Raw genomic sequence first — 25079 nt, forward strand, 5'->3', positions numbered from 1 at the left:
TGGGTTTGAGGCTAGCCTGGTCTACAGAGTGAGGTCCAGGACAGCTAGGGTTATTTAAGATCTCCAGACCCTGTCTCAAAACAAAACAAATAAATCTTCAAAATAAATAAATAAAATTAGACAAGTACTCCCAACAATCATTTCGGTTAGGCACGATTGTGCATGCCCCAACCCTTGGGAGGAGGAGGCAGAAGGACTGCCCTAAATTGGAGGCCAGCCTGGGCTACATAGTTGAGTTTCATCTAGCATAGCTTATGGAGTGAGGTTTTGTCTCAAAAAGGCAAAAATAAGCAGAAACAATTAAACTTTACAGCGCTTGTAGTTGGCAAACCTAAGGCCCATTTAGCTACATTTTTCAAAACCTATTCCCTTTTTTAATAAACATTTTTTTGTTATATTGATTCGATTGATTGTGTTTGTGTGTGCCATTGCTTAAATGTGGAGTTCAACTTGGTAGGGATCTGTTCTCGGCATCCACCATGTGGGCTCCAGGAACTGAACCCTGGTGTCAGCTACCTTTATGGGCTGAGTCACACACCCCTACCCCCACCTCGTGTTTTTGCTTTCATTTTAGCTCAGGCTAACCTAGAACTCACACTATTCTAGCTAGCCTCGAACTTAAGGCAATGCTCCTGCTTCAGCCTCCTAGGAGCTGTGATTAAAAGCATGAGTTACCAGCTGGTTAAAAATCTGTTTTTTCGGGGTTGGGGATTTAGCTCAGTGGTAGAGCACTTGCCTAGCAAGCGCAAGGCCCTGGGTTCGGTCTCCAGCTCAGAAAAAAAAAAAGTCAAAAAAAAAATCTGGTTTTTCTTAGTGTCTTCTACAAAACTACCTGGTCTTCTGTATCCACACACAGTCTTCTAGAATTTACCATTTACAGCGTTCCTTTATCCAGTAAAGGAGGAGGCTGGGGTCAGGGTGAGGAGGTGGGGATCGGTCCCAACACCTTTTCTTTTGTGTGCCTGGTCTCTTTCAGGAAAAAAGCTTAATCAGCACTACAGATTTGCTTCTGTCAGCAAGAACCAGGAACTTTCCCATCCATTTTTTTTTTTAATTCCCTCTCGTTCCTTCTAGGTCTATCCAAGCACCAGAAGGCGTGGCCCGGGTCAAGGCCAGGACAGCGCTGTGGGTGGCGAGGCAACCCAGCACCTCTGCAAGGCTTGCCTCGGCCTTCACCACAGAGACACACTTCCCCGATCTTCCTTTTGCAAGGAAAAGAAACCACAGCTTTTCTTCAGTTCTTTTAAGGGAGGAGGAGGGAGACCGGGACACAGGCGGGGTCAGTGGTTCTTCCAGTTAGCAAAGTTCAAGAGGGCACTGACTCGCTGTCTGTACCGACATCCTGGAAACCAGCCAAGAACATCTCTTATCCGGTTACCTATAGGTTGCTGATTTCAAACAAGGAACCATAAAACCCTGAAATGCGCCGGGCGTGATAGCCCCGACCTGTAAGTTCCAGTTCTCTGGAAGCTGAGGCAGGAGGACTGCTGAGAGTTCGCGGTTATCCTTGGCTATATCGAGAGTTCCAGGATAGTCCAGGCTACAGAGTGAGACCTTAGGTCACACAAACTAACCAAATCAACTCCACCCACAGGGGGTGGGGGAGGAAGAAGCCCAACCCTCTCATCTTAAATTTACATTAAGCCCTACTCAGCTCTGACACTAGCGGGGAAAACAGACCAGCCCTTTCTCCTCCAGCTTCCCAAAGGTGCCAGGTGGCGATCTGCAAAAGCATTGTCTGGCTTTAAGGGCTTGACAGTTAACGATTTGTCGCAAGAGCTGGGCGGAGGAGTACCGGGACCTAGGCGAGCGTACTAGCGAGCGCAGCAGGAGAGCAAGGCAGGGCGCGAGCCGAGTCCGCGCTATCCTCACAGGCACCGCCTCCTGTCTTCCGGGCCCCAGCACTTCTCCGGGTTCCGGACACGCGAGGCTCGTAGGGACCCCATGGAGGCTGAGTCGCCCGCTAGCACGAGGGCCAGCGAGCCCCGGGCGCTGGGGACGGTGGGCAGTATCGGCAGCCAACTGAGCAGGATCCGAGGCAAACTCTTCACCTGGTGAGTGCAGCGCGCGGAACGGGCCTGGGTGGCGGGGCCCCAGGCAGGACCCGCTGGCTACCCGCGCGCACGTGTCTGCGGAGCGGAGGCAGCGGCTCCTCGACCTCGGTTCCTTGCGCTCTCAAGGCACCCAAGGGGTCGCATTTCACCTGGGTGCTCCCACCCCCCAAACCGTGGCAATGCTGGTTTTTCAGAGAGTACGCGGGGAATTCATCAGATTGGCATTGTGAGAGAGGTCCCCCGTTTCCCTGTGACAGGGTGGGAGTCACCGTGGATGCAGTGGAGGGGCGCTGCCCAACCTAGCGCTTGGCAGGTGGAAGTGTTGCCCTTCCTGGCTCGGTGCCCGCATTCCTTCAGATCGGGATCCGTGCCCACCTAGCCTGGTGATCGCCTCCAACTGGAGTTCACTCAAGTGAGAAAGCTGGGTTAAGTTTTGTGCTGTTGCGAACCCGGAGACAGTGTCTGCCGGGTTTTGGGGCCTGAGCGAGGCGACATGGCCACCTCCGGGATCTGGTCCAGGGAAGCAGGTGGCTGATGTCACTGTGCTCTGTTGAGCTGTAGGTAGAGATGTTCTTAAAGAGTTGGCAGCGACTCTGGGGAAAGCTTTCTGTGATCACTGGGCGACTTGAATTCTGGAGATACCAAAGGCTAACATCCAAATAATGATATCCATTTACTGAACATTTACTTCGTGCCAGGCACTGCGCTTAGCCATTTATGTAGACAATAGCACCGCATCTTCTTCGCTTTAGTATATGGCGCTATTGTTAGACCCACTTTCCAGGTGCGGAAACATAAGGCTAAGCAATTCACTTGGGGATAGTGAGAATGCCAGGATTACAGGCATGTGCCACCATCGACCTTGGGCAATGGATTTCAATTGAAAGATTTTGAAAGCTATGTCCTTGAAAAGCATCTCACCTTCAGAGCTGATCAATAAATGTGTATACATGCATTTTTTTTGTCGTAAATAAGCATAGTTTTAAATAGATGCTCAGTTCAGAGGGGCAAATGACCCAAATTGCTCATTCTCCGACAGCTGTGTAATGTCATTATAATTCGGCAGTAATTGATTAGCAGGGAGATGATACAGTGGCATAACCCAAGATGCAAACTTGGAATTCAAATCTTTAAGAGAGCTGGTTTGGACGAGCCACAGAACTCTGCGTTCACGATTGGTACTGAGGGTCATTGCAATACCACAACACAGTGAGAGCATTCATGCTCCACCTGGGTCAGACCTATGGGTTCAGTTCTCAACAATAGCAAACACACACACACACACACACACACACACACACACACACACACACACACACACACACGTGCGGGCGCGCGCAGGTGAGAAGGCAAGATGGCTCAGTGGTTAATGGCCCCTGCCACCAAACCTGAGTTCAATACCCAGAACCTAAATGTGAGACGGAAGGAGAACCAACTTCCCCAAATTGTCCTCTGATCTACAGGCGTGTGCTGCAGCATGCATGTCCACACACATACATATACACGGATGTACAAAATAAATAAGTGCAAAAAAAAAGTATCAGCAGGCTTCTATACCACCCTCCCCACAACCTGCTTACCCTGTAGGGCTTCGAGTGGATTCATTGGCTGACCTCACAGCCTGGCCCATTTCAGAGTCCTGCACAGACAAGTTACCACCGTCCGCGCTCTCCACTCCGTGGTAATGGGAACATGTGGTAACTGAGGAGGTGCCAGTGACCCTAGGCTGGGGTAGAATCCAGCGGATAGCTCAGCAAGAAGTGAGGACGAGCAAAGATGGCTTTCTCTTCATCCGTAGTGTTTTTCGGAGAGTATGTTTTATAACGCATTTCAGATTTCTTCTCCCTTGAGGTGAGGTTTATTGTGCACCTCCCTCCCTGTGGGACTTTTCCTATCTTCTCTGTGTGGTGGTGGTTTGTGGGTATCTTACATACCCTCGGAGGGTACTGCTTAGCATCACTTAAGGTCACTTGTGCAGTCCGCAGAACCCCTAGCATGGGGACAGCTAAAAGATGATAACGTTCTTCCCTTACTGCTTTTCTTTGCTTATAAACCATTTGTTTTTCCTAATCCCAAAATTGCACGCCGGAAAAGTGAACCAAGCTCACAATATTTCTGGACTCTTGAGCATAAGCATAAACACTCTTCGCTCTTATTCTGTCTTTAGTTTTCCCATACCCCCTTTTCATAAGTGTCTCTCTGTTGTCCTCAGCTGGCTGCAAACTCTTGTGCTAAAACGATCCTCTTGCCTTATCTTCCTGAGTGCTTGGGTTTGCTGGTGTGTGCATCTGTTTCCTGAGATGAAATTCTCCTCCACACTCTGATTGCTTCCCTACGTTCATCTTTATTCCGAGGGCCACAGATCTGCAACTTTCTTTCTTGTTGCTGTTTTCCAGGGTCTCAAGTAGACCATGCAGACTTTTAAGTTTCTGTGTTATCTGAAGCTAGCCTTGAACTCCTAACCTTCCTGGCCAAGGAACCATGGGGAATGGAGAGAAGATAGGATATAGAAAAATAGTTTGTAGCTTCCTAGAGACAACACCCCCCCCTTCTCTTTTTTCACCAAAAGAAACAGGAATACCTTGTTTGACAAGTGGGTTCCAAATGCAGGGAAAAGTTAGGGGCCTAGAGCAGGTCATTTCCTTTATGTGAAGTGTACATTCTAGGTGACCCTAACTCTTGACATACCCACCCCCTTCAGGGTATGAAGTGTGAATACCATGCGGCTAGACTGATATGGTGGTGTGCGCCTGCAGTGTCAGCACTCAGTAGGCGGAGTGGAAAGTTCAAAGGCATCCTGGGTGGTCAAGGCCAACCATAGTGATACCCTGTCTCAATGAAGAAGAGGATATAAACATTGTTTCCTTCTTTCAAGCTTTCCCTGGTCTTGAATCAATGGAATGAGGTGTAGTTCCTCTTCTCTCTTAAAGCCTGAAGGTGTTAATGGCGCTTTAGCACTACAATTTATAAGCATTTCATGTCTGTGCACTTTTGAATGAGCTTAAGGCTTCCAATAGACACCCAGAGCAGCAAATGAAAAAGACGAGGAGGAGCAAGAGGATGACGATGATAGTGGTGGTGATGATGATGAGGAGGAGGCGGAGGAGGAGGACGAGGAAAAAGAAAAAGGTATCAGATCGTTTGATTACTCATTCCACGAGTTCAGCGAGCACTTTACTGTCTGAAGCAATCAGGGCGGTAGACCACAAATATCCTCAAATAGACTCTGCTCCTCGCTGGACTTCTGTTGGATATTGCTCTCAAGTCAAGTGATACACTTTAATTAAAGCCAGGGGTTTCCAGAAGTGCCCGATGACACACACTTACTATTTGTACACTATCACATAGTGTATATTCTGGAACGGAGACCTTCATTTATTCATGTTTCAAAACACACATTCCTCACGATGGCCAACTTTCTATCTCTAGCAGAAAACTTTAATATTTCATGAGCTTATCATTTCCCTTAGCGAATAGATGATAAGCTACTGAGGGCATAGCTTTTCATTGTATTTTCGTGCCACGGTGCTGGTCTGGTTTTATTTTGTTTTGTTTCACTCAGCACACCTTAAATATTTGTAGTGGTGGCAGTAGGAATGACTTAGTTTCTGTTTTCAAGAGGGCTCATAATGAAATTGCGTTAAGAGTTGTGGTAACTACCAGTCGTTGTAAGTGCAAAGTTCTGCAGTGGTGCTGGGCTGCAGTAGTGAACAGAGCTGCCTTCCAAAGGTCACCGTATGAAGGAGGGCGAAGGTCAGGCAGCTGAGAAACTTGAATCCTCCAGGTGTGAAAGAGGTAGCCAGGTTTGGAGGACTATTGAGTATTTGGCTTAATGGGTGGCAAGGAAATTAGCTTGAAGAAGGCATGGGCTGGAGGAGGGGCGAGCAGTAGTAAGTAGTCCATCAGTCTACAGGAGCAGTCCTTGTCACTGTCAGTGCAGGAGCGGTCCTTGTCACTGTCAGTGCAGAGCACTCCTCTTCAGTCTATAGGAATAACCTGATTTTCCTACAGACTGGTGGATGTTTTGTGTAAATGTATACCTGTGTGGAACATGCCTTCTTGGTCAGATGAGGGCATTGGGTCCCCATGGACTGTAATTCCAGTCATCTGTGAGCCGCCATGTGGGCGCCAAGGACTGAACCTGTGTCTTCTGGAAGAACAGTCAGTGCTTTCAATTGCTGATCCATCTTCCTAGACCAATGAAGGGTGCTGTTGTATGGCATTACTTATAGGAATTTTAGGAAATGAGACATTTATGTGCCTTGTGCTGTGGGGACCTGGGTAATCCTTTATCCTACCTGTCTCTGTAAATTCTTCCAGCCCCATTTCTACTGTGCAATTAATTACTATCTGCTTCCCCTAGACTTACAAGTCAGGAGTAATGTCAAGTCCACGGTTACATACTTTATTATAGCACATTTTGGACTGAATAATTTCTCACTGGGAACAGCTGTGAATCCTGGCCTCTGCCAACACAACACCCTTGCCCCTCAACATATACCCCATATTACAATCAAAAGTATCTCCAAGCACGTCAGATGTTTGTTTTTAACTGCCTCATATATTTATGCTCCACGGTGCCCAAAAACTTCCCATTTCCACCCGTAGAACACAGGTCTGTGCTGAGGGTTGTCTTGTTTTCTTCTTGAGTGCTGAAGAAGAACCAATGGCCAGGCGACAGTAGACAGGGGCTCGAGGAGGCCTAGAACCCTGCCTGGGCCATAGCTCACAGCTGAGTGCTTTGATGGGTGTTGCACCTGTTTGACCTGATTCACAACTTGCTCAGTACTGCAGGGATTTGTCGAAGGACAGGAAGTCAGTGACGGTGTCTGTGTGGTACATTGGAGAGGAGAGAGTAGACTTTAAAAGCTCTCTTCCAAGAGGCTTTACATGGGCCTCTGGCCAGGATCTCTCCCCAGAATAGTTCTGGACAACCTCTGGGCTCATCCTCTTCTCTTTGCCCTTTTTTCCCAGGTTGACTTGAAAGCAGAGAAGATGGCTGTCAGAGTTTATTCTTTGACAAACTTATTCTTGACAACCCTTCTAGAATATTCCTTCAGGCCATCTTTCCTTCAGCCCTTCACAGCCATTACTTTAATTGAAACCTTTCTCATCTGTCATCCAGACTCTTACAGCTTCCATTCATGGTCTCATTCATCTTCTCCACCAGTCACCTCACTACACAGGAATCAGAGAGATGTCCAATAAAACAAGAGGGTAGCAATAGCCTTCATCCACCGAGAATTCCCTGTTTACATTTCATCGGCCCCGGGACACACCCGCACAGTTTGGCTTCTCACTGGACGGGACAGATGAGTAACTTGCTTGGATCACATAATTGGCGAGTGGCAGAGAGAGAAGGAGTTGCAGTTGATTCTAAAGTGAAACCTGCTTTACTAGTTCCGAAACCTCACCGTATCATACTTGAAGGCAGGGCTTTAGGATGCTGCCCTTCACCTGTACCAATGATGTACAAACCAAAAGATATCCTGCAAGTCCCTAGAGGTTGCTCAGATGTTACCCTGGGGTGCAAGTGAAGAAGGGGACCTGGTAGGTTTCTTAGGTGGTCTCTGGCATCCACAGATACATTGCTATTGCTATTTATAGAGTTGGGATTTCATGCTAGTTGTTTGACTTATTAACAGCATTATTCCAGGCTAGGTGGCTTAGAAAGAACGAGAATTCATTTCTCAGAGCTCTGGAAAGTGGGATGTCTAAGACTGAGGCTCTTGCAGATTTGGTGTATGGTGAAGGCATATTTACCTCCTCGTGGATGGCCATCTTCCCATGATGCCTTTGCACGTCAGAAGCGGTGACAGAGCAAATGGTGACAGAGCAAACTGGAGTCTCTCTTTTGCACATCGGTCCCAGTCATAAAGATGAACTCTGTCTTAATTACTTTACTTATTGTGATAAACACTTTGATCAAAAGACACTTGGGGAGGAAAGGGCTCATTTCATTTTATAAGTCACAATCTGTTATAGAAGGAAGCCAGGGGACGAACCCCGGGTGGGAACTGAAGCAGAGGCCACTGAGGAATACTGCTTACTGGTTTGCTCCCTATGGCTTAGTCAGCTCGCTTTCTTATATAGCTCAGGACCGCCTGCCCAGGGGAGGTACCATTCGAAGTGGTTTGGCTTTCTCATATCAATCATTAATTGAGAAAATGCCCACACACATGTGCCTATTGGTCAGTCTGATGGGGGCAGTTCTTCATTTGAGGTTCCCTGTTTTCATCATCTCTGGTGACTCAAGTTTAGTCAAATTGACAAAAACTAACCAGCACACACTCTCATGATCTAAGCAACTCCACAAGATGGCGGCACGTCCAAAGCTGAGCCTTTACATGCTGCCATCTTGTGGATGAGATTCTTTTTTTTTTTAATTTTATTTTTCTTGGATATTTTATGTCTTTACATTTCAAATATTATCCCCTTGCCCCCCTTCTCCGATACCTCCCCTTCTCCCCCCCACCCCCACTTCTATGAGGATGCTTCCATTCCCACCCACCCCAACCTCAATGCCCTGGCATTACCCTACATTGGGGAAACAAGCCTTCACAGGACCAAGGGTTTTTCCTCCTATTGATGCTGGACAATGCCATCCTCTGCTACATATGTGGCTAGAGTCATGGATCCCACCATGTGTACTCATTGGTTGGTGGTTTTGTCCCTGGGAGCTGTAGTTGGTTGATATTGTTGTTCTTCCTATGTGGTTGCAAAACCCTTCAGCTCCTTCAGTCTTTTCTGTAACTCCTCCATTGGGGTCCCCCTGTTCAGTCCAATGGTTAGCTGCAAGCATCCTCATCGGTATCAGTAGGGCTCTGTCAGAGCCTTTCAGGAGACACCCATATCTGGCTCCTGTCAGCAAGCACTTCTTGGCCTCAGCAATAGTGACTGGGTTTGGTGGCTGCAAATGGGATGGATCCCCAGGTGGGGCAGTCTCTGGGTGGCCTTTCCTTCAGTACCTGCTCTGGGTAACAACATTTCATCTCTGTGTTTGAAGAAAGCTGCAGCTAATACAAGTCTGAGAACCACGGGTTCCTCCACTCACATCCTCGCTCCTCCATTTCTCCCTTCTTCCACTTTACCTGCACATAGCAGTTAATTTCAGTGTTCTAAATGATGTTAAAATGTACAGACTTTGAACTTTCCCTTTACAGCTGCTTCTATGTGTGCTGTTCGCAGACATTATTAGACAGTGCAGCCTTCACCTTCGTCCAAATTCCAAACAAAAGCTATCCCCTGCCTTCTGAGCCCTGGCAGCACCCAGTTCTTTCTTTTCCCTTTACTCTTCCCTCTTTCCTTTAAAAGTATGTATGTATGTATGTATGTATGTATGTATGTATGTATGTATCTATCTATCTATCTATCTATCTATCTATGTATCTGTCATCTATCTATCATCTATCTATCTATCTACCTACCTACCTATTCTCTCCCCGCCTCCTCTGTGTGTGTGTGTGTGTGTGTGTGTGTGTGTGTGTGTGTGTGTGCGCACGCGCGCTTAGTTAGCTGAAGGTGTATAGAGGTCAGAGGACAGCTCAGGAATCATTTCCTTCTGCTGTGTGGATTCTGAGTATTAAACTCCGACGGTAAGGCTTGGCAGGAAGCACCTTTCCCTGCTGAGCCACACTGTCAAGCCCAATCTACTTCGTCTATGGGTCTGACTTGTCTAGAAGCCTCCTAGTGATGGGCTGGACTCACATGGCATTTGTCTCTTTCTGAGGGCTTAGGCCTCTCCATGCAAAGTACAAGGGCCCCCTCTCGCCTGCCCACTTCCCATTCCTGGATCATCGATCAGAATGATGCTCACTTTCGAGGCAGAGACACGCCATCCTTTGTCCTTTGGTTCCCCCCTCAGTGCTGTTGCTATCTGCCTTCTTATGGAGGAGGCTTAAGGATGGAGTTTCGTAGACGGCACTAGGATGGTAGCTGTGACCTCCTCCCACCCGCCCTCCCCCACATCTTTGTTGGATACCCTCTTCTCTACCTGTAAGGTACGTGTTCCCATCCTCACTGGTTTACGGTTGAAAGCTCGACGATAGTTATCACCGGCCCGGGAGAGTCCTTTAGGGCAGAGGCTGTAGCTCGTCTTGGAACGCCTGGAGTTCTTTGCCCTTGGCACAAATCCAAAATGGAAGTGGTTCTTCCCATTTTTTGGAGATAGGAGAGATCTATGGGAACAATAAAGCCCCATTTTAAAAGGCAGAATACTTGTTATCTTTGGCAGTTTCATACGTGTGAATGATGTACCTTGATTATATGCACGATCGACTCCTTCCTAGAAATTCCCTGCTCCTCCCTTCCTCCTTCACATCCCGTCTGCTTTTGTTATTAGTAACCCTCCGGGTCCTTCAGGTGCTGCCTGTTGGAATGCTGACTGATCGTTGTTGAGTTGATGTCACATGGGTAACTGTAGATGTATTGAGTTCATGAGCTCAGCAGCCATATCATGTTCTGAAGGCAGCATTTCCCCCATTCTCCTGTTCCTGCATCTTTCCATCCCTTTGCCAAGATGCCCTGAGCCTGAAGGATGGGACTGATATAGATGTCCTATTAGGGCTGAGTCCTCCATGGACACTTGTTCACAGCTCTTTGACTAGTTATGAGTCTCTCAGTTAACTGCTAACCACTACAGAGAGAAGCTTCTCTAGCCAAGGTTGAGGGCAGCACATATCAGCCGGGGTACAAGAATTGTACCAGTTTAGAAGGCAGTTTGACAATTGTGCTGGTAAACAAAATGACAGGAGTAGGTTCTTCTTGGGGCCAGTGACCTCCCCAGCTATGGACTCTTGACTAGGTTTATAGTACCAGACACGAATTCCTTCCTGTGGAGCTAGCCTCAAGTTCAGTGTAAAAGGAGTTGCCAACCCCCTTACTGTTCATGCTTCTGTTCCGTCAATGCACACATCGTGCCTTGCAGGTTGGAATTGTAGTGTCGAGGGTTGGCTGAATGGGTACCACGGGTGTCTCTTCTCCCTCCCCACCACAGACTGCACACATAGCACACACCCCCTGGCACAATGAAAAGGAGTCGCCAGAGAAGGTCATCAGGTCTGTTCCAGCTTGATTTCACTGTCTTACAACCAAAGTGGATCGTGTCTTCATCAATAGGCTCTCACCGTCATCTCGTTCTCCTGGGTAACCAAGATCAATGGTGGTAGCATATGTTGTTTAGAGGGCCTGTGGGGTTTCCTGATCAGTAACACATAGGAAGGTATCCCAACCTCGGTACTGAGATTTTCACTTAATAGCCCATCTTCTGGGGGAATCATTGCCTACTATGTGTGGTTCTCCCCCTTTAATTAGATGTGTTAAGATGTGAGAGCTGGGACTGAAGTAAGAGTAGGCTCTTTCTGAAGGGCAGCTTACAGAATGTTTGGAAGGAGAGGCTACATGGGCAGAGGAGTTGCCATCCCTGGAAACCGTTTTGATACATGCTCTGTTAAGCTCATTAAACAGCCACTAGGGCTGTAGCTGAGTGCATAAAGCACTGGCCTAGCACACCAAAGGACCTGGGTTCAATTCCCCAGCACTTCCTAAACTGGGAGGGTGGCATGCAGCTCTTTTCAGTTCAAGGTCATTACAGCCTCTGCCAGCTCCTGGCCCACCAGGGCTTCATGAGACCATGTCTCAAAACAGCCACAACTGATCAAACAGCTCCCTTTATCCCCACCCCTCGTGACAAAAGCTAGAAAATTTCCTTCTGTTACTGAGATCATTACAGAACTTATTTCAAGCAAGTTGATTTTCCTGAAAGCTTCAAGCTTGTTCTTCTACTTAAAAGGTGCGACTGAATGGCGCTTCCTTGTGTCTCTCACTCTGGTAGTTTTTCTGTGCATAATATCTGGCAGCTATTCTTCAATATTGAGTTGGCGGGTACGAGACAACTCTCCAGGGTGAACCAATTCATGTAATTACCTAGCGGGACCATCTGGTGTTAACCTTAGAGATTCTGGTAAAACCAAAAACCAAAAACTCAAACCAAAATTTTATTTAAAATTCTTAGCTGGCCATTATGGTATACTTTTGTAGTTTCATCACTGAGAGACTGAGGCAGGAGGATTGCTGTGAGTTCAAGGCCAGCTTCAGTGAGTTTCAGGACAGTTGGGGACACACAGTAAGACCCCACTTCATACAAAACAACACAAAAAGAAAATAAATCAAAACAGTTTGTTTTTTTCAGGAAAGTTCACTTACTTCTTTGGTGTGTATGTATGTGTCTGTGCGTGTGTGTGTACAGATGTATGTGCTTTTATACCCAGAGGTCAGAGGACAGTGTCTTCCTCTTCCATATTCTACCCGTTCCTTTGAGGCAGAATCTCTCTCCCTGAGCCCAGGGCTCAAGTTTTCTTGGCTTGGAACCCAGGAAGCCCTAATAATCCCCGTCTCCATGCCCTTTGGAGCTGGGGTTTTAGGAACCCCATCTTGTTCCATGGGCGCTAGGATCTGAACTCTGGTCCTGACGGTTGTGTAGCACGTTCTCTTAACCACAAAGCCATGCTTCTAGCCCCAAGAGATCAATTAAATTCTTCACTGCACATTTAAGACCCAAGAACACTCCCATCTCCACACACAAAGCACACTCAGCCTGGCGCCACCTCGGTTCTTGTGGGTTTTACTACTCTGCAGAGTAACAAGAATGTGCCCTGGGGCACTAAGTGAACTCTTTCTCTTATGTCCTCTAACTCTCACTCCCACATTGTCCCATGTGACTTTTTTCTGTCTTATCAAGCATATCTCTGGAAACGTGTGTTCTTTTAAAATTAGTTTTTGACTATTAAACCCTCCAGGACCCACTGAACAGCTTTGTACCTTAGAACTGCTAGAAACAGGCCACACATGAACACTTTAATAGTTTTGATTTTTGTTTGATTTTTTTTTGATACAGAATTTCTCTGCCTTTAGAATGATGGAATTAAAGGTGTGACTTTTATTATAATGGATTATATAGGTGTGTGACATTGTACCCAGCAGCTCCTGGCTTTCACGTAGGCTAGCAAACACAGGTGAAAGCAGGCACAGCCAAGCATGGCTGTGTACTGTGGAGTAACCACAGTATTTCATGGCTTCAGCTCTGTGTAGTTCTTCTGCTAACTTTCTCTCCTTGTGACTTGGGGTGGCCTGGATTAATTTTGAACCACGTGTTTTTTTTTTAAAGATTTACTTATTTACTTTAATATTTACTTATATTATATATGTGTGTACACTGTAGCTGTCTTCAGACACACCAGAGGAGAGCATCAGATCCCATTACAGATGGTTGTGAGCCACCATGTGGTTGCTGGGATTTGAACTCAGGACCTCTGGAAGAGCAGTCAGTGCTCTTAGCCACTGAGCTAGTTCTCCAGTCCTGAACCGCTTGTCCTACTGAACTTCCTGAATTCTTAAAGAAGTCCCTCGTTTATACTTTTAGTTTTAGTTTTTAGAGACAGGGTCTCTCATACCCGTTTCAACCCCTCAACCTCCTGTTTCTGCCTCCTGCGTTGTGGTACCTCAGCTCTGAATACTGGAGACTAAACCTAGAGACTTTTGAATACTAGGCAAACAGTCTTCTCCTGATCTATATATTTTGCTTCTGGGAAATTTCTGTATTAACTTCCCCAGTTGAACATGGGGAAACTGAGGCAAAGGGAGCATTAGTAATTCTGTCTAATGGGAACAGTCACACTGCAACCTGGAACCAGCGGCGTTTTCCCCATTCAGGCAATTTGACCCAACCTTCTATGCTGTTAGCCTTTTATGCTTTCGCATAGCTTGTGAGAGGGATAGTAAAAGCAAGCAAGCAATCCACCCACTCCAAACAGACAAATGCCTCTGGCACTCTCCCACTGAGGCGGTTGTATCTCCAGGCGTGCCTGATAGCACATAACCGCCTCAGTTATGAACATCTCATTTCCCCCCTTGAATCATATTAAACTCCGATCGCTCAAAGCAGATTAATCTTTTTAAAAAAGATTTATTTATTATATATAAGGACACTGTAGCTGTCTTCATGCACACCAGAAGAGGGCATCAGATCTCATTACAGACGGTTGTGAGCCACCATGTGGTTGCTGGGATTTGAACTCAGGTCCTCTGGAAGAGCAGTCAGTGCTCTTAACCACTGAGTCATCTCTCCAGCCCAGGATTAATCTTTTTAAGTTTAACTTTTTATTGATTCTTTGTGAATTTCACCTCATGCACCCCAATCTCACTCATCTCCCCATTGCTTCATACCCGCCGCCGCCACCCTTGCAACCTTCCCCACCAAAAGAAAAGACAATCTTGTTGTGGAAGCTGTATTGTGTCACAGTGTGTCCCACAGTGTATCCTTTTATCCTCATTCTTTACTTGCAAATGTCCATTGCAAGGAGTCATTGGTCTGTTTCAAGGCCTCTGGCTTCTGCTACACTATCAGTACTGAATCCTCACCAGGACTCTTTTTGGATACCCTGTTGCCCTGTGTCATGGAGTTCCTTTGGATCTGTAGGACCAGCCCCTTTATGCACTCCAGCAGTTCAAAGATGGGGTAGCTGTTGGGGCAGGCTAACTCAAAGCCCTGGATTTAGGCCTGGGTGGGCAGCTGAACTGGTCAGCCTGTTAACTCTCCCAGGGTGAGCTCTCCAGCACTGCCTGAGCTAGCTCATCCAATGTAGAGCAGCAGGGGAGCAGAGCCAGCTCTCACACCCTGGGGACTGGCTCGACCAGTGCCCATGCCAGCAGGGCTAGCGCTCTCTGGAGTGCAGGAGAGGTGAGGGGCTGGGCCAGCTCTTCCACTCTCATGACCTGAGGGCCAGCTCTCCTGCTTACCATGCTCACGTGCAACCCTGCAACCAGGATGAGCTGTGGTTGCACACACTCACAGTGCAGTTGGTGAGGGGTGGGGCCAGCTCTGCACAGCCCTCAGACATCAACATGGTCCCAGGCAGCCCATGGCTTTTGGTGGCCTTTGGTGGCAACAGCCTCTGCTGCTGCAGGACCACAGACCCAGACATGGCAACATGGACAGAACCTCGCCATGGCCTTAGGTGTCAGTGCTGGACACTCACATCAGGCTGTTCTTCACTAACCTTGAGTCTCCAGTTCCATGCATCCTTCTGCCTCTCTTTCTCGCCACCATCTCGCCACCATTTACTTGCACATCTTAGTGGTACCCAGAGTCTCTGGATGTCTGGGATCATCTCAGGAGTGCTGTGACTCACCATGCCGTGCTGGGGGAACGGGTTATCTCTAGCGTGATCTGGGCCACATAGCGCTGGTTGTCATGGGCTTGCTCTGCCTGCCTAGACTAAGTAGCACGGGGCTGTGGGTCATCTTGGGCCTGGTCTGCCATCTTGGGCTCCATGGCATCAGGCAGGGTCCTCTCAGGCTTTCTCTGTCCACCTAGGCCATGTGGCAATTGCCTGGGAGTAGAAAACAGATTAATCCTAATTCTTGGTCCATGTGTTGGCACATGAATGGCTCTACTAATTTTTTAATGTAACACATTCCCATGAATTCACTACTAGCTCAAACTAGAATCTATGTACACCTAGAAGTCATTCCCCTCCATCTATTTATCTGTTTGACTACAGATAACTACAGGTGGCCATCACCTGGGTCTTCCTTTTGCTACTTCTTTGCTTTCATATAATATATGTATATATATAACATGAAAGACTATATATCATCTATTGTGTGTGTGTGTGTGTGTGTGTGTGTGTGTGTGTGTGTTTTAGGTAGTTTTGTATCTGTATGACTTTCTTTTCCCTCCATCCCCCATTCCTCCTCCGGCAATCTCTCTTTGTGAAAGGGTATGTAACCTTGGCTGTCCTGTAGCTCCCTATGTAAACCTGGCCGGCATCTAATTCCCAGCGACCTGCCTGCCTTTGCCTCCTGAGTACTTGTATTAAAGACATGTTCTACCACACTCAGCATTTCTTTCATTTAGTCTGGGTCTCAGTTATTTCAGGATGGCCTTGTGTTCCGTATATGACCAAATATGACTTTCAACTCCTTCTTCATTCTCCTGTCTGCGCCTCTCCAGTGTTGTGGATTTACAGCTGTTTACTATAATGGGACATATCTGTATGTGTGTCCAAAAGACTATTTTATTTTATGTGTGTGTTTATATTTTGCCTGCATTCGTATCTGTGTGCCAAATAGATCAGATGAGGGTGTCAGATCCCCTGAAACCAAGTTGCTGCGTGGGTGCTGGGAACTGTGGGTGTTCTGACAGAGAAGCAAGGGCTCTTAACTATTGAACTATTTCTCCAGCCCCTATTTTAATTTTATCCCCCTTCTTCTCCCCCCCCCTCTCTCTCTCTCTGTGTGTGTGTGTGTGTGTGTGTGTGTGTGTGTGTGTTCAGGTGCCCTCTCAGAGGTCAGAAGAGGGGTCAGTTTCAGGAGTTTGAGTTACAGGCAGTTATGAGCTGGAGCTGAACTCGGATCCTTCTTCACAGGAGTAGCAAGCACTTTTACCTGCTGAGCGATCTCCGCAGTCTTTACTAAACCTTTTCAACTCATTAAAAAGCATACAATGCAATAAGTTGAAATTCGTTCTGTGGGTGCCAGGCAATATTCACAATTACTCAAATAATACTCTTTCCTCTGAATACACCACACGTCATTCTTTCCTTGGCTCATTCTTGCATTCGCTCTGTCAGTAGGTTTTGGGATATTTCCCAGGGTTTTGTTCTTGTGAACAGGACTTCTAGGAATATCCTTCCATGCATTCCTATAGGATGGTGACACAGCTTAGTGGTATATAATGCCCAGAGTCCTGGGTTTGATCCCAGTGCTGCAGAACAAACCAAATGTTTGCAAAAGCTTCTTTAAATATGCAGATATACACTCATCTAGGTAAGAAATTGCTGGTCTGCAGGCCGTACGATGTGAACTTTGTAGAGCAGTATTGAACTGTTTTCCGAAGTTACACTGATTTACACCCTACCAGCCACAGGTGAGATCCGGGTGGACCGAGGTCCTTTCTAACACTTGATGTCAGACTTGGCATTTTCAACAGCTACATAAATGTAAGTCTCTTAACTCACATATATTTGATTACTAATGGTATTTGTGTGTGTGTGTGTGTGTGTGTGTGTGTGTGTGTGTGTGTATGAGAGAGAGAGAGAGAGAGAGAGAGAGAGAGAGAGAGAGAGAGAGAGAGAGAGACTATCTGTCTGCTTTGCATTCACATAAGAGTGCATTTTGAGGCACCTTGGTTATCATTCCTCTCACAGGCTTGGAATTCAGCAAGTGGGGTAGATGGCTGGGCACGAAGCCTCAGGGATCTGTCTGTTTTCCAACTCCCCAGCACCAGCATGAGCCACGACATCTGGCTTAGGGTTGTTTTGTTTGTTTGTTGTTTGTTTTAATATGGATTTTAAGGATTGAACTCATGTCCTTGTGCTTTCAAGGTAAAGCACTTATCATGCTGCCTGAACCGTTTCCTCAGACTGATTCTTTTTATTTGAGAATAAAATAAAAAGGGTCTCACTTTTTAGGTCAGGCTAGTCTGGAATTTCATACGTAGGCCTGGCTGACTTCAAGCTCACAACAATTATCCTGCCTGTTGATGAAGTAGATTCTGGATTTGTTTATTTGTTGTCTGTATTTCAACTTCTGTAGAGTCTGGTGGTTTTCCTTTTCTGCACAGTATTCTTCTTATTTAGCTTCTAATCCCATTCATTCATTCATTTACATACACACACACACACACACACACACACACTCTTTAGCATATGCACTTAAATTTTTATTTATTTATGCATGGTATTTGTGAACATATGTGCACATGTGTGTGTGGTGTGTATCTGTACATACACACAGAAGCCCAAAGAAAGTGTAGATGCCTTGGAGCTGGGGTTATAGGCATTTGCAGGATGCCCGGCTTGATACATTGTATGTACTGGAGTCACAACTCTGTACAGTAGTCAGGGGTCATCACAGCTGTACAGTAAATGCTTTTAATGACTGAGATGTCTTTTTAGCCCTGACATAATGCATTCCATGTGTTGTAGAGGTGTCTATCACTGAAAAGTCTGTGTGTGTGTGTGTGTGTGTGTGTGTGTGTGTGTGTGTGTATGTGTGTATGCGTGCACGCGCCCACACATCAGCTTTCCGTTGATGCTCTTTTCCTTCTTGTCTGTTAGTAGAAGTTCTCTTAAAAGGATTGAGAACACTGGGGTGAGTGGACTTGCGGGATCAGTGCCAAATGAACATGACTTAAGGGACGAGTGTGAAGGAGTTTTTCTAGTTTGAAGCTGGTGGGTGTGGAAAGGTTGATTAAGGCCCAGTGACTCACAGGAAATCTCCCCAGTGCCTCCCAGTTCTCTCACTGGGCCCTGTCCCAGGAACTCCAAGATCCGGTTCTCACCTCTGCTGTCCTCAGACGCCTGGCTGGCATTTGATGAGCATGGTAGATGGGTTCTTAGGGAAAGCCAGCTCACCACTGGCATGGGAGAAATAATACATTGCTTTGCAGAGTCAAGGAGGGCCGCACTGCCAAACCACAGCCAGGCCATAGAGGCAGCTGCAGCCAGGAACCCAAACCACACTGGAGCTCCGGCTCCATGCCCCACCTTCACTGTGGGCTTCTTGCTTCAAACTTCAGGCCAGATGATTGTCTTTATTTGAAGATTGCATTCTACAGTGTAAACCACACCAACCAACCAGAGGGGGAAAATGACTTTTGTTTTGCTAATCTACAAGCAGGTAAAATTAGATATTGGAAAAAAATAGCCTTTCAAAAACTTTTAATTAAGCCTTGCTTGGCAAGCTGCGCTAAGAGCTACACTTTTTATGGGCTGTGGCTTCCTGACTGCCTTTTGAGAACAGGGTTGGTCTGTCTTCAGTTCTTCTGCCAGATGAGGGGGCAGAGGCGGCCTTGTGGGTTGCCTCTGGGCTGGAAACTCTTAGAGGTCAGGCTTGAAAGAACAGTGTAGATGTTACCCCAGGTTAGCCCCGTGCTTCTTCATCCTGCCCTCAGGGCCAAGCCATCTTTTCAGGATAGGTTTTATGCGTTGTCTCTTATTTGCTACAAAATACCACGCATCGAAGTATTTGTTAAACGTGTCCACGGTGGGCCGCGCTTCAATACCCATTGTTAGAGATGTGGGATCACTCATAACAGCTGATCCTTGGGTCAGCATCATATTCTATTATGATTATCAAGGGTTAGTGTGCAGAGTTGGAAAACACAGACTTTGATTTTCTGGCTTGGACTGAAAGTCAGTCTCTCATCTCTGTGTAACTGGGCCTATAATCTCTATCTTGCGAGAGTTTTGGTAAGACTGAGGTGACACAGAAGGGTGTTTAATGTGATATCCGGCCCACTGGTGTTTCATTACGACACCTCACATCTATTTGGACATGAAGGCTACTGTTTTATTCTTTTTGAATCATCAGGGTCAGGGGTAGTGCTTTTCGGTACAGCCTCACATCTCTGCCTCATTGTGGACAAACAGGAGCAGTCACAGGACCTGACCCGATAGGCTGTTGGGTCACAAGTGAAGTAGACCTATACCACCCTTAGACAAGTGCTCTGCAGTGTGCGCTCCGTACATCGGAGCAGTCTTAATGTCTGTCTTTATTGTCATGGCTAGGTGTTTAATGTGACTCCAGATATGGGGAAGCAGTCAGAATTATCCATGACAACGTCTGCATGTGTAGACCCAGGAACACAGACAAAAGGCATACAACGTAGAAAATGGGACTGTAAAGAGTATAACCAAAAAGTAGGTATTTATAGGTTGACGTTCTGGTTCTGGGCCTTTCCCTTTTTATTTTTCTCTTTTAGTGAGTGTGTGTGTGTGTGTGTGTGTGTGTGTGTGTGTGTGTGTGTGTGTAAGCCAGGGGACAAGCCACAGTTGTCAGTTCTCTCTCCTACCATGCAGATCCCAGGGCAGATTTCAGGGCAAGCGCCTTTACTCACTGAGCCATCTTGCAGCCCCCATCTTTTTCCTTACCTCTGTTCTTCTTCATGATTGCATCTTCTGCACCAGTCAGAATGGAAAAAAAACAAAACAAAACAAAAAACAAACAAACAAACAAACAAAAAACAAAGACAGACTCCAATATCATCTTTGGACTTTAATGTTTGTATTTTGATCTTTGACACAGGAACTTGGCTAGACAACGTTTGATGATGTGAGCTTTGCAAGGGAAAAGTCTACTCTTCCTGTTGTGTGAAAATCCAGGGAGCTAATACATGTGGGACCTCAGCACCGTGACTGTCACTTCCCCTGGGATCTTTTACTGTACAGGAGCAGAGAAACTACTAACGGCGCCCTCTATATTTTTGACTATCCGAGGCTCACACAGAACTTATTGTGTAAGAAGAAACCAGCAGATTTACAAGTTTAATTTTGTTTGTATAAAACTGTTTTCTCAGTTTTTAGCTTGAAGGCCTGGTTTTTATTCCCCCCGGCCCTGGCAAGTGCTGGGTGTTTTAATCCAAAGTGGCTCCTGATTGGCTTTGCCCGCAGCTATTTAATAGACACTTTATTTGATGTGATTATCTTTCTCCTAAGCAAATTACTAAGAGCAATGGAAGCAGCTCTAGCAGTGCGACTCTGTTTCAAATCGGCTCACACAAAGCTAGTTCTGTTACTTTACCTGTTCCTGTCCTAACAAACTGCCTCGCCTCTCAAGTGCTTCCATTAAAGGCTTGTGCCACTGTGCCTAGCCTGTAGTCAGGCTTTAAGATTACGGCTTATAAAATGATCGTGTCTCTGTTATTTCATCTTCATTAAGTCTAATGGCCAAAGCGACACTACTTTATTACCTTTCTGTTCTGTGGCTCAGAAGGCCAACCAACAGAAGCCTCATTGGGCCAAAATTATTAGTACTGGTAGAGCTGTACCCTTTCACAGAAGCTCTAGTTGGGAATCAAGTCCTTTGTTGCCAGCTTCTAGAAGTCACCTGAACTTCTTGTCTCTGGTTCTTTCTCATCCTCAAAGCCAGAGTCTCTGGTCTTTCTGACCATAGATGAGAAAGGATCTTCCATATTGGGCCTTCCTGGATAATGAACCAGGACAATGTCCCCTGGCTCAAGGCTCTTTTTTTGTTTTGATTTTTGAGACAGGGACTTTCTGTTTAGCCTTGGCTGTCCTGGAACTCTGTAGACCAGGCTGGCTGCAAACTCATAGAGACCTGCCTGCCTCTGTCTCCCGAGTGCTGGGATTAAAGGCATGTGTCACCACTGCCTGGTTTAGCTCTAAATTCTTAACCTGTGTCCTGTTTACATGTTTGAGGAAAGAATGTGGGTCTTGTGGAATGGCCTTTATTTCCCTCCTGCATTTGATTTGGTCACAGGACCAAAAAAGATACAATGAAACAAGTAGCTTTAAGGGCAGGTTACAGACCTAAAAACCCAACATTTTGGCTGCTGAAGCAGGCGATTAATCAATTGTGTAAGGTCAACCGGGGTTACCAGTGAGTTGTGGGGGCAGCTTGTACAGTCTGCATTTGGTGAAAATGTAGCAATAATTGGCACCAGGGCAGTCTTCCTCAGTCCTCTTCACTTACTTAGCTTTCCACACATACTCATTCTTTGTAATCACCAGTCCCAACTGCCACTGACTGGTTTCTATTTGTGCCATGGGCTTGAAAGAAGCTCGATTCCCTTGGGTGAGTTACTCTTCCACACTTGTGCTGGAGAATGTGCTCCCTTTTAGTGGGAAGATGCTTCCCATGGCATTTCTCTCCATCCCTTGTGTCGGCGCCTGTGCCGCCAGTGTGTGAATATCAGGCGTAGGTCTGCGGGATTGAAAGAAAACATGTACACGGGTCACCCGTTTTCAGCGAGTGCCACCAAGGCTTTACTGAGATCTCCTTATATACTCAAGGCAAAAGCCGTGGAAAACAACAAGGCAGGTGAAAATCCCCAACCAGGAAAACAGGAAAAGTCTGTGTGGTGAAAAGTTCCGGGCCCCAGTCAGGGGCATAAACAACTTCTTAAACAACAACAAGTTGGAAGACTCAAGTAGGGAGGAAGGGTGCCATGGAAAATCCCAGCCCCAAATCAGGGGCTAAGAGCAGCTGCCAAGGGTGTAAACAACTTCTTGCTATAGCAGGCTAAAAGGCTCAGCGAGGCGGGAGGGAAACACCAAGGTAGGGCCCAACACCCTTGTATGCATGTGTATTTGTATGTGTGTGTGTGTGTGTGTGTGTGTGTGTGTGTGTGTGTGTGTATGTGTATGTGCTGGTGCAAATGTATGTGCATATGTGTGTGTGGTGTGGAGGCCAAAGAACAAGCTTGAGTATTGTTCCTCAGGAAGGTTATCCTGGTGGTGAGCCACCATGTGGGTGTGGGAAGCCAAACCCATATCCTCTGTAGGAATAACGGGTGCTTTTTGTCTGTCCATCCACCCGTTCATCCACTCATCCATCCATCCATCCATCCATCCATTCATTTAGTTTTTTGAGACAGAGTTTCTCTGTGTGTTTCACTCTGTAGACCAGGCTGGCCTCAAACTCACAGAGATCAGTGTACCTCTGCCTCCTGAATGCTGGGATAAAAAACTTGTGCCACCATCGCCCAGCACAACAAGAACACTGAGACATCTCTGGCCCCTTTTTTGAAAGGTTGTCTCTTGCTGTGACCTGGGGCTAATTGACTGAGCTGGGCCAGCCTAAGGGACCTGTTTGCCTTTGCCTTCCTTGTGCTGGGGTTACAAATATGTGTCACCATGCCCAACTCTTTACATGTCTTCTGGGGATTGGGCTCAGGTCCTCATGCCCTGACCTACCTCCTCATCCCTGATAGCTCTTCTCTTGACCTAAGTGACTTTTTATTCTTTGAGTCTATGAAATCCTTCTCTAGCTGTCCGTCTCTTTAAGCACGTCCACCCCACTCTCTGTAGTTTTTTTTCTGTCCTTCACTGCTGTGTTGTGAAGCCATGAGGACAGAGGCTCTACCTCCCTCTGTCTTTGTTTTCAGAGTGACATATTGTCAAGACCCCTCTGGGTCCTAAGACTGTTGCTATCTGGCATCATTCAAGAGTGCAGTACAAGTCACTGTGGGGATCAGGAGGTGGCTCAGCAGTTAAACCATAGCTGTGCAAGCAGGAAGACCAGCGTTCAGATTCCTAGAAGCCCTGTACTGGCCGGCTGGGCATGGCGCTAGCCTGAAAAACCACAATAAGAGAGATTTGAGGCTGCTTGGCAAATCCTCAGTGGTAGCGCTTTCTTCCTGAACCTTCGTTCTCCTCTTACAGTCAGGGCCCGTGCGTGGGTGGAAATACCACTCAGCTGAAGTGTTTTTTTATCTTTTAAGGATTTTGACTCTTGACTTTGTGGCAGAAAAGAATTTTAGGATGAGTGAGAAGAAGCACGGTTGAAGCTTATGAAATGGGTTTTTAAAGCATTAAGGGAAAGACAGGCATTTGGGAAGAAAGTAAGACACACCAGGGAGATGGGCATGGGGCTTCTCAAGGGGCGCCAACCAAGTGATCTCGTCTCTGTATTTCATCTTCATGAACTTCCCAGGGTTTCTACAAACTCTCCTTCACCAACCCTTTGGCCATCTCATGGGTCATCACTTGGATAGAAAAGGCAGGATAATATTTTCTTGCTTCCTCTCATTTACAGTTTTTAAGTAATGAATCTTTCCAGGGCCAAGCAGTGCCCCTTTGAAAGTTGGTGCTTGCTGTTATGTCCAGATTCAGACATTTATGTGTCTCAGCTCCCTGCTACATCCTTCCTGTACCGGCATCTGCTTTTGGTCCACTGCAGCATCCTTGCTGTGCCAATAAGTGTTTTGGCCCACTGAGGTACTCTTACTGTGACTAGAATGTTTTGTTCTGTCAGCTGCATCTCAGGCCTCTTTTTTTTTTTTTTTAAAGACTTATTTATTTAATGTATATGGATACACTGTAGCTGTCTTCAGACACACCAGAAGAGGGCATCAGATTTCATTACAGATGGTTGTGAGCCACCATGTGGTTGCTGGGATTTGAACTCAGGACCTCTGGAAGAGCAGTCAGTGCTCTTAACCACTGAGCCATCTCTCCAGCCCCAGACCTCTTGTGTTTTGCTGTGATGAGATGGCCCAGACCCGTTTTGATAACTTCCCACCCCAGTTCTGAAATCCACCACCTTCCCAACATCCTTATACCTTAGCATTTAACTCTGAAGAAATAGAGAATCTCAAGGCTCTGGCAATTACACAGAAGTGCTAGGTGGTTTATATCCCATTAAAAATTGAAAGGTGCGGCTAGAGCTGTGCTCATCAACACCATAGCTGAGCTCTCAAGGAAGCAAAAGTCATCGAGGCTGCTATTCCGCGTGTGCTGGTTGCCTTTCTGGCTGCTGGGACAAAATGCCTGATGGAGCACGGGGAGGAGGTTCGTATGGCTCACAGTTTGAGGGTATCATGGCACGGAAGGATTGCTGGCATGAGCAGGAGCTGGCACAGTCGCAGGGCACCTAGAGTTAAGAAGCAGAGCCATGCACTCGGGCTTCGTGCTCACACTCTCCCTTTATTCAGTCTACCGGATGGTGCGATCTGTGCTCCAAGAGGACCTGCCTTCTTCCACAAAACCTTTCTGAAAAAACAAAACAAAACAAACTCTCTTGTACACACCCAAAGGTGTGTTTTCATGCTAACTCTAAACTCATTTTCATTGGCAAAGATCAGCCATCAGTCATGCTGTGTGGAGAAAAATCTACTTGAGTTAATTGAGCTCAATTATTATTAAATAATTCATTAATTAATATTAAATTAAATATAATTTAAGTGCTCTGGAAATGGAACTGGGTAGCCTATTGTGAAGTGTGGAACCCTGGTATTCACACTTCAGGTTCGCGCTGGGGTTAATGAGTGAGTATTCCTCTACAGGTAGTAGGCAAACTAGGTGTTTGAATCTCCCCAAAGAAACTACATAGACACCTTTCAGCTTTCAAACTGAAAACCTGTCTTCAGCTGACAACGTGCGACTTGGCACCACAGATTTATTGAGACATGGAGGGGAGCCGTGGATGACAGTCAAACGATGTGCTTTATTGGTCCTTTGGACCTCTTTTAAAAGAAATCAAACGAGGAGGAGAGACTAATTG

General features: G+C 46.5%; 1 protein-coding gene across 3 annotated transcripts in view; it reads left to right on the top strand.

The window, feature by feature from the left end:
* Positions 1-1046: 1046 nt before the first annotated feature.
* The window catches only part of Slc35f2 (solute carrier family 35, member F2), a 44289-nt gene continuing 20256 nt past the window's right edge, over positions 1047-25079 (top strand). For 2 of the 3 annotated variants that reach the window (NM_001395734.1, NM_001106822.1), the window contains exon 1: positions 1697-2054. In NM_001395734.1, coding sequence (NP_001382663.1) covers positions 1945-2054 — 110 coding nt within the window. In that variant the 5' untranslated portion in view covers positions 1697-1944. Of the gene's footprint in view, positions 2055-25079 lie in introns of all 3 variants that reach the window. The other variant, XM_063265116.1, reaches the window with a different exon arrangement.

Source organism: Rattus norvegicus, chromosome 8, assembly GCF_036323735.1.
Source record: "Rattus norvegicus strain BN/NHsdMcwi chromosome 8, GRCr8, whole genome shotgun sequence".
NCBI lineage: Eukaryota > Metazoa > Chordata > Mammalia > Rodentia > Muridae > Rattus > Rattus norvegicus.